The sequence below is a fragment of the Rhyacophila brunnea genome, unplaced genomic scaffold (genome assembly GCF_057557595.1).
Source record: "Rhyacophila brunnea isolate RB1 unplaced genomic scaffold, BYU_Rbru_1.0 scaffold_19, whole genome shotgun sequence".
In the NCBI taxonomy this organism is placed as follows: Eukaryota; Metazoa; Arthropoda; class Insecta; order Trichoptera; family Rhyacophilidae; genus Rhyacophila; species Rhyacophila brunnea.
The window spans coordinates 17136220-17146952 of NW_028232848.1; the positions used below are offsets into that span (position 1 = coordinate 17136220).

Genomic DNA, 10733 nt, shown 5'->3' on the forward strand with positions numbered 1-10733 from the left:
AAACCGAGGGCAGTTGTCAGAACGAATGACAGGCTTAGAATGCAGTATTTTTGACACATGTTTAAGTTTATCCCATATTCTTCCACACTCGAGATCGGTTGCCTGTTACTCCACACCCGTTAGATATTACAGTTCCCATTAATTCTGAGTTCCCTGGTATCTACCTAAGTACCACGCCCCCCAATAGTGATTAATATAATTACATACACATAAGTACATGTGATAGAACATGGTAGATTAAACTAAAAGGGGGTTCATAATTATTAGGATTGGGTATTTCCCGAAGAAATCTCAATCTCGAGATTCGGGATTTCCCGAAATGTTGAAATTTTGAATTCTCGAGATTCGGGATTTCCAGAAAAGAATTCTCGAAAATTCTCGAGAAATCGGGAAATTTTAAAAAACCTGTATAAATCCTAAAATCAGTAAAAACAGACAAATTCAAAAAAAATATGATTTTTTTTTATTTATGTAAGATGACAAACAAAATAGAAGTAGGAAAACAAAAATAATTCAAAACATTACTTCTCAAAATAAAAAAAATCCCTGATGTTGCAAAAATTGCGCTTATTTTGAATCGACGTTGGCTTAAATGTGTTAAATGCCCCGATCAGTCTTTGAAACGTTTTGTGTTTTCTATCCACTTTTTTCATGTAGAAAATCGTTTTTTCAATTAATATTTGATAATAAAGAAATCCCGAATCCCGAGAAAAGATTCTTGAGATCCGGGATTTCCCGAAATGTTAAAAATTTCAATTCTCGAGATTCGGGATGGAAAATCTCGAAAATTTCTCGAAAATTCCCGAAACCCAACTCTAATCATTACGTTGAGCCAAATGGTGATCGTCAAGCCGATAAAGAGCAAGCAATATAATATTATTAAATTCATTAAAATAAGATGTAGCCACTTGTCAATAACGTATCTTACTTTACTATGAACAATTCGTACGTACTATTATTTAATTGTTTTCTTATGAACGATCTGTTCAAACAACTACCTTTAAAAATGGACAAACACACCAGACTGTTTTAAGTTTTCATAACATTGACATTAGTCATTAATTATTATTATAATAATATGCGATACAATTCATTATCATTATTCATTAATCATTATACAAACTGGGTAAATAGTCAGGGCCGGGCTCAATCCGATTGGGCCCAGTCGGCCCCTGCGCTGTAAAGGCGAAAGACAAAAAATAAACGATAATACAATAAACGTGATGAAAAGGTTTTTTTCATTTTCTATTAACGATTTGATCGCATACCATATACTTAAATGCGGGCCACTATGCAGAGTTGATATTATATTATAGAAATGAAGAGTAATTACTAGCTAATCAAAATGGTCGTATTTTGTTGACGAAGGGCAGCGGCGGTTTTCTTTGACGCAGATGACACGATTGATTCGTCAGAAGATTTAAAATGAGACCTCGAAAGAGCTAAAACAGTCAAAAAGACCCTGCTTATAATCTCCAATAATCTATATCAATATACTTAATAATATAATAGACTATTTCTTTTATTCGACAAATAATTCACAAGAATTGAGAATGTAACTTTCTATATTTTGAACGTACATAATTCCATTTCCTTCCTATCATTTTAAATCCTACGGGCGGACATGCTCAGCGTGGGTCAAAATGGAGCTTTTTTTTCTATTTTCAAAGCATGATCCTGGATATACCTTAAACGTTGTAGATAATCTATTTATATAATTTTGAAGCCTTATTATCCTTTATATTTATTTTAAACATTTGATGACTGCATAAAGTATTTTTATTACATAAAATAGTATTCGTTTAAACCTCTCGCTCTAATGTTTTAGAATATAGTCGTATTTCAGTACATAAATGTGCAGTGGTGTTAAGATTTTTTACATTTATTAATTTTTAAACGCATTTATAAAACAATCAGTATAATTTATATCGACATTATTATAGTGAAATATTTACGATAAAAAATTATATTCATAATCTCTGTGATTTTTATTATTCAAAAAATGGGCAAGATTAACACATTTGAAGATAATTCTAAAGATACTCATTATAAGTCTTTGACCATTCACAAGTGTGATAGACATCCTACGAATAATGATTGCTTTATAATAATTATTGACCTAAGAATAAGGTAGTGTTTTTTTGAAATACGCCATTTCTTTTAGCATTCCCCAGTGGTTAAGCTACAACATACGGCCGTAGCCATAAATTGACAAAATATAATTGAAGTAGGGAGTAAAATAATGTTATCGCGCGTGTTTGAACATGTACCTAACAGTTTTTTTTTTTTAAACAAATTCTGTAAACATCAAAAAAAACTTATATGTTTAAGGAGAAATAGTATTTTACGTACCGTCCTCCTCCTCCGTCCGGCGAATTAACAAGTTTTACAGCAAATAGGAACTGCACAGCGCAGACGAGAAGGCAGCAAAGATTCAGCGACAAAGTGAGGGCACAGAGCGCCAGAGTAACTTCGTACACCACGACGTACTCCTCCGCGCTGATGACGGACAGCTGCTCAGCCCGAAGAAGTTCCCGGACGTCCGTCGACGTCACGGGCGATATTTTCAAGAGGAAGATCAAAGACAGGAGAGCCAGAAGGAGACTCACCAGGCAAAGCAAGCCCAGTGACGTCAGCATCTCCTTGATACCCACTTCCTTTGAACGATTCATAAAACGGGATACGTTGGCCGGGACCAAGCTCGCTGGGGTCAATCTGGGCGGAGGCCCGAGGAATTTTGGGGGCGGTAGAGGTCGACCGCCTGGACTGGCGCTACTGGAAGTCCCGCCTTGGGAATGTTTCGACGAGTCCAACGTCGACACGTTCAAGGGTTGAGGTAGTCTTTGCACCGCGTTCACGCTCAGACGACCGTTCCTGGAGGTGTTTTGATATCTGTGATGACCGTACTGGTCGTGCTGTTTATTTAAATCGGTATTCCTGTAATGGTATTCGTTTCGGTGGTGCTCTATTCTGTTTATCAGATTATTCCTCGTTTCCGGTTTAATCGGCTGAACGGATTCGTTTAATTGATCTCGAGTCGAGTATTCGTATCGAGGTTCTTGTCGTGAAGGCTCTCTGTAGTTTGAATATTCTCTAATATTGTCTCTGTTTTTGTCTTCAGGTTTTGGGGGAGGATCCCTGTCTGATCGATCAGCGACGCTCTCTCCCGTCGCCGCCGCCCTCTGACTGTTGGGCGGCGGCACACTTCCGGGTGCAGCGGTCAGGATGTGCTTTAGCATTTCGCTCTCCCGCGATATTTGAAAGCTTCCTCCCGAGATCTGAAGATTTCTACTTCAGAAATAGCGTTGTGATTATCTTTACTTTCGATTTTGGAGAAGAATTAACGTGTGGTCTCTGTAAGGTTGGCAATTTATCGATTTCCAGCGACAGTATTGCTTTTAATCTCGTATTCAAATTAAATTATGTATTTCTTTATTTGTCAGTCCCGTCTAGTCATTTATTACCACAGGAATTTAAATTCTTCGAATAGAATTTATTCATCTAATTATTGCTTGTGTAAAATCTTGAATACTCATGTGTTGCAACCGACGCAAATGTATTTAACAAAACCTGTTTTATCGTTTTTTTTCCTTTCAGTAACCACAATCGATCGATCACAACTATCTCGTAATCGGAATTTCGATGAATGGGACCTTCCCTGCGGCAGAAGTGAACTGATCACGAGCGAAGTTTGTGGATTAGCAGATTTCAGGGACCGCCTGTGCTGGAGTGGGGTACTTTCCAGCGGGCCGGAGGCCGAATGGGGCCCCCGCGGCGGGCTGTTTGGGGCAAATGACCCCCGCGCCCGCTGCCCGCCAATTTATTCCCTCCATAATTTATCACTTTTACAACTTTTTACATTCTACAAACTGATACCAAAAAGCGTCAAAACATAATACTTACTATTTAAAAACAAGGCTATTGGCGTAATAATTTATTTTTGCTAAACTGTTGCATTTCCCACTACTATTTATTTAAAAGTATAATTATTTACGCGAATCAAAACGTGGTCAATGAATTAAATCATTAATTTTAAATTAAAGCCATTATACTTTCATAATATAGATGAAATTAAACGTTTATATGTGTATACAATAAAATTATTAGCAAACCATAACTACCGGCTATAAACTTTGAAATGTCGAGTAAATTTTACGAGGCGTAGAAAATACAAAGCACGTATTTACACATGTCGTTATTTTATATAAATAAATCAAATATTTTTCACTGCACTGGTTTATCTGGTTTTGCTATGCATACGGATAAAAATGGTTCACTTGTAAATAAACGCAAAAGATCTTGTAAGGAATAATATTTTAACTGACACATTTCACCCCAATGCACCCACCAACACACGAACTGAATTGCAAAGGTTTATTTTGCGCAAATATAAATAAACTCATAAACAACTCGAATCAAACTATGAAGTTGAATAATGTACAGTTCTTAATATAAAATGAACCAACTTTTGTTTCAATTCATACGTATAAATAAATAAACTTAGAAAAAGTAAATAATCTAAATAGGACGAAGCGACACCCAACCGTAAACAGCGACGATCAACCGTCAACTCGATTCTCGAGTATTTGTAATGCGCGTCGCGCGACCTCTCGCGACCACATTTTTGAGCAGGTAGTTCGTTAAACGAGTTTCAAGATAATCCGACGTTCTCTTCATTCTCTATCTCTTATTACTAAATTGATATAAAGTGAAGTAGTAAATATAAATATGTCTGTAAAATTGTTACTTCAGGTTGTTCAATATTTGTGTTGCCTGGGGCGGGAGATTTTGCCGCTGTGAACTTTTTGCTGCAACGTACATACTCTGACTTTTAAAGCTTATTTTTTACAGTTAACTTTGATCAAAAAGTTGTTAATGATATAGAAAGATGAAACCAGATCTTGCAGTTTCTAAAGCTTCATACGGACTTACTTATGATTATAGTGAAAATATAGTTGTACAAAATCTACAATGAAATTTACAATAATATAACATTTTATTGCAAGTATATTATTCGTAATTTGAATTGCTGTTGGAAGAATCATTTATTCATGAGAAATGGCTTATTAAGACATAATTAATATAATGGGAGGGAGTATTAAAATTAATAACTCTTTACTGTAATGAATGATAATCAAAAACCCGATATTTTCGCGCTCATTCAACAAACAATTAGCCAGTGTTGCTAACGTTAAATATGGTTTGCTGATAACCTTTTTGGAATATACATTACATAAGTAAAGTCTGCAGTATTTTCAAAAAGTATGGGGTTTCTTCGCATAAAAATAAAAATAATGCAATAGACAATTTGGATCCGCCTCATGGAGATTTTTAATAAAAGAGTCGTCTTCATTTTTGAAATAATGTAAATATAACCAAAAACTAAATAGGTTGGTAGGTATTATTTATTGTTTCGATTATAAGTACAATAACCAGTAATATACAATTATTATATTAAAATTATACTTATCAATAATTTTGACATAGCTACGTGGTACCTAGTCGAAGTGCGGTTTTTTTGTTAAAAGACATAATGCCGACGATCCATTGACGAACAAAAAGTCCATGGTTGAAAATCCGTTGGTATATTCATACTTTGCTAAAAAGCTCTATAATAAACCAATAAAAAATCAATAAACGAACAAAATGATCGAGTTTTGATACCTAATTATTATAAATTATCTTTAAATTATTTATAAATTATTATTATAAACATAATAATATAATGCATGTCATTCACTTCCACGTAGATTAGACGGTAGGTATACTGTAAGTTGTTGGGTTTTTTCCTCACATGGTACTTTGAGTCCGTGGACATACGTGGTATAACCATTATTACAGCTCTCACCGACCCGAGTCGATTTATTTGGCTACAAATTGGTTTGATCACTCTCCAGAAAATATTCATTACCAATAATTGAACTTGATCATTATCACGAACTTGAATTATCACACAGTCCGAACTAAGAACACGTGCAATACTTCTAATGGTGTTTATTGATACCTATAAGCTCCAAACTATTACTACGTACCTACTCATTAAAATAGAATTTATACGATTCTTAAAGACAACGCTATATTAGTGTTATCTTCATATTTCCATAATTTTATTTAAATATAAAAACAGGTAAGTAATACAATATCTAATTTCAGGATTATCGGTGGATATTCGGTACGGTAAGCATAAATAGTGGTAACAGACATCGGCTATTTTACTCGTTCGATAATCGTCCGTTAGTCAGTTACAGAACGTAGTCAAATGCGCCAGCTTATTATCCGCGGGTTTTTGGCTCGTCAATGGAGCACTGGAGAAATACATTCCAGAATGTTCCGAATATTAATTGATATAATAATGAAAAGTAGATGTCTATATTTTATCACCTTTTCATGAGTTATATTCTTCCAGAATATAATTTTGAATCATAAACTTTATAAATTTATTATTGCCAAGATACCTACCTATTTTTTTGTTTTTTGAATCACACCCAAATACAATATTTATTTAAACGATTACATATAGTTTAAAACTATTTTTTTTTAAATTTGAAAGTGTATTGTGAAACAGACAGTATTATATTAGTATATTTTAAATGCTGAGAGTGACCACTAACTTCATATATGTTGATCAAAGTCACCCCGTTTTAATGTATTCAATTTAAAAATTGCTATGGAATAATTTATAATATTTTATTAGACTGGCAACGTTATTAGTATGACGTGCCATAGATAAAAACTTGAGAAATACCAATAGATAAAAAAAGCAAAAAGGGAGTTGAAATTTTTCGCCAATGTGATGCTTCGCACACGGCGCTACTGAAATCACTTGAAATAATAATCACATAACCTCAAACTGTCAAACTGAACCATCAGCTGTTTTGTACAAAAACCGACAACACGCACTTACGCTGCTGCGTTTATTCGAATAGAATTAAATTATTTCAATTTTGGTTATCTTGTACTTTTTACGTTTTGGGTTGTTAATGATTTTTATAGCATGACACATGTTCGCAGTGCGGCCAATTTTGGTAAGTAAATATGATTTTTCACCGAATCTAATGATGTTGGTACCACTGTTTTACGGTGACTGGAAACTTCAGAGACCGCGCGACTAGCATGTCGCGTCTCTTCGCGACCGTTTTGAAGCTGAGAGATTCCAGTCTCGCCGTCAGCGAGCCGCCATTGAAATACATTAGCTAGATACTGGCTGGAATTTTAGTTTCAGTTCCGTCGGACTTCAATTGCGCCGTGGGAGGATGGCCTCAGGATTAGGTAGGTACCTACCTAAATATTAAACACAGCCCTCGCCAGGTATTCTGCTAGGGCTAGATCTTGAATTAAAATATCATAATAAAATTAGTGTGTCCCTTATTAGTTAATGCGTGATTCTAAAATATAATAATCTGATGGATGCTTGGTAGTATTCTTCTTCTTCTTCCACCCTGTCACGTCCCAACATTGGGGCATAGAGGAAGCACAAGTTGTTGCCATTTCCCTCGGTCCATCGCCAACTCTTGCGCCTCCCGTCATGTCAGATCTGCAGCACGTGGGTCGCTCTTGTAGCACCGCTGCAGGGTAAGGGAGGGCCGGCCATGGCGACGGAACCCTTGAGGCTGTGCCACAAGGGTACGAAGGGCCGCACTCTTTGGCGGCATCCGGAATACGTGTCTCAGCCACGTAAAGCGTCTCTTCGTGATAACTTCATTCACCGAAGGCTGTTTTGTCTGCTCATGAACTCGGGTGTTTTGTGGTCGTACCAATGTACCCCTAAGATTCGGCGGAGACATCGATTCTCAAAGCTCAAAAGCCAAGACTCTTGAAGCTTAGTAAGATGGCATGTCTCACAGCCATACAGGGGCACAGGTAGCACGCACGCGACAAACGACATTTAGTCCTCACAGAATACAGCCTTGACCCCCATGCGATTCCAAGTTGGTTGAACACAGACCCCGCCACACCCATGCGGATTCCAAGCTCACTAAAAATACCACCGTCATCGGCAACCGTGGCACCCAAGTATTTGAACATGGACACCAGCTCGACGGGTAGACCGGAAACCCGCAGAGGAGTGTCGGCGTCGATGCATGCAGCACTGCACATGGGTTTGGTCTTAGCCGCATTCAGATGAAGACCCACACGTTTCGAGTTCGCGGCGAGCCTGTTCACGGTTACCTCCAACCGTTACACAACTTAAAAAGTACAGACCTACAAACTTATCCGAAGAATGGGATGGGGGAGCCACTGTCGAAAACTACTACCCAAACAAGACTCGTCACTGGTCAAAATCTGACATTCGAATGAAATTTAAAAAATGGCGTCCTATGGTAGTTCGTAGTTCCATTTTTGGTCATTCTACAGATAAGTTTGTAGGTCTGTATATAGCCTTCTAAATTAAGTTCCTATGTAACCTACCTATAATATACCTAGTATAATAAAAATATATAAGTAGGTATTATAATAAAGATTCGAAAAAAATCATGTTGCCTAGGTACCTAGTGTTACCAGATACAGTTAAAAAAAATTTTTCGAAAAAATCATATGGGTACTGTCATCTCCCTCCATTTTAGAAAGTGAAAACACGCTGTCACTTTTATTATTTGTGGTTTTTCGTCTGGACTCAGGACTTGGAGGTGGACAAATAACACACCGGAATTGTGTTGGAAACGTCGAGATGTACCTATTTACGTTTAATATTATCTAATGGTTACATTTTTATACAAATTCTTCTCAATTTAATTTTGGCGGATAGCGAGGTTAATACTGCTTACTGCGTTGCTGTCAAAAATGCTTCTCTCGCTCTAAAACAAACGGCCGCTTACGAGCGGTACAAATGCGGCGTTGCCGTTCGTATTTTTTTGTAACGGCTTTCAGACAATGTTGCCGGTCAGATATTTAACATTATTTAATTATTTTCGCAATCAACCCTTACTATTTGTTGGTTTGATACCGACTAGGGCCTCTCCAGATACACAGAGACATCCCCAAATGGGGACCATTCGGGAGTGTAACAGTACCTAAGTACAGCAAAAGAAGATCGTGGCTTTGTTATTATTCATTGCTGTAAACACCCAAACATTTATTTAAAATTGAGTGAGAGATATATTTTTTTTTGTCTACCGCATTGCTAAAACTATTTATCCATCTAGATACCTACATACGTGCTCGAATATTAGTCAGTTATGTGAATAAGTATTTAAATTTTATATCCATATTTTTACAAAAACTACCTATGTACCTATTGTAAAACTAATGACATAATATATTATAGGTATACAATGAAGTAAGTACCTAAGTAGGTAAGTACCGGTGGCGAAGGGTGGAGGTAGGGTATTAAGATCCGATATAAATAGTACTTACATAGTATATTGTATAGGTAGGTAGTGTTTGATAGTTTTTAAAATTCAACCTACCTTAACCATGCTATTGTAGAATATTACAATAATAATTGTCAAAAAATATACGTATGTTTATCTATAAAAATATTCTATTAAACTATTAAAAATTAAACCATACATCATTTTAGATATTTTATAGATAGAGGAATATTTTTATCGATTATGGTTTGGTTTAGGCAGGGCTTAATAAATTTTAAAAACTAACCAACACCATCTGTAATATTATGTACCTACCTAATATTATTAATTCAACGAAAACCAAAATAAGTATGGCTGAAAAGACGTGTGCACGATTTTTGTCGTATCGCCCATAGCAGTGGTCGGCAAACCGCGGCTCGCGAGCCACACGCGGCTCTTTGACCCCTTGAGTACGGCTCTCCCACAAATGCCCTCTGCCCTATTTGATATGGCTATAAAGAAGAATCCGCCGAAGAAGACGCCCACGGTGGCCACGCGGCATAAGCGTTGGACTATAAAGCCGTGGGTCCCAGGTTCGAATCCTGGGTCTGGCAAGTACACATATTGTTTTTCAATTGGTGTGTGTCAGGGTATGGACCTAATAGGTTGAGCAAGTGGCTGACATCCATTTCTCGTAAAAAAAAAAACAAAATCTGTCAATACAAACCTCCACTCTGTGGAGGCCCATATGATCCTATCAGGATCGGACATGGTCGAAAAAAAAAAAAAAAAAAAAAGAAGAATCAAAGAAAAACGAAAGACGAAAACCGTGAATTTAAAGTTGAATGGACCGAGACTTTTGCGCTTATTCAAAACTTACGCGCTTACGCGTAAACGCTTATTCGAGGCCTACCGACCTGTATTATTTGTCAGGAAAAATTGGCGCATAACAAGAAGTCAAATTTGGAGAGATACTTTACAACTAAATACGCACTGTCGCGTCATTTAGCACTAAATATCCTGTCGGTGGTGCAAGAAAGAAAGCAGTTGAGGAACTTTAGAAGAGTCAAGAAAAATCAAGTTGCGTATTTATTTACTGAATACAATTTTCCAACAATGTTAATATTGCAAGTTTTGTGGTTAGTAAAGAGATTTCGAAGAGAGGAAATCAAGAGTAAATTCAGAAGTCATCTTATTGATAAGAACCTGGAATCGTGCTTAAAATTAAAAACAACAACACACAAACCTGACTTAACCAAACTTTCCAAGGAGATGCAAGGCCATTATTCACATTTAATTTTATGGATACCATACTTATAATTTAATTTTTATCAATAAATAAGATCATTATTACGTATTATATCAAATGTTATTCAGTGTACCTACCAGTGGGGAAGGGTGACTTTTGGAAAGAGGTAGGCTGTGGAGATCTGATCACTGTCA

General features: G+C 36.4%; 1 protein-coding gene across 1 annotated transcript in view; it reads right to left on the bottom strand.

Moving 5' to 3' along the window:
• LOC147072792 (uncharacterized) overlaps window positions 1-4573 on the bottom strand; it is a 99594-nt gene extending 95021 nt beyond the window's left edge. Inside the window, exon 1 of the mRNA XM_085945817.1 lies at window positions 2353-4573. Within this exon, the coding sequence (XP_085801943.1) occupies window positions 2353-3239 (887 nt within the window). The 5' untranslated portion in view covers window positions 3240-4573. The remainder of the gene's footprint in view (window positions 1-2352) is intronic.
• Window positions 4574-10733: the final 6160 nt, after the last annotated feature.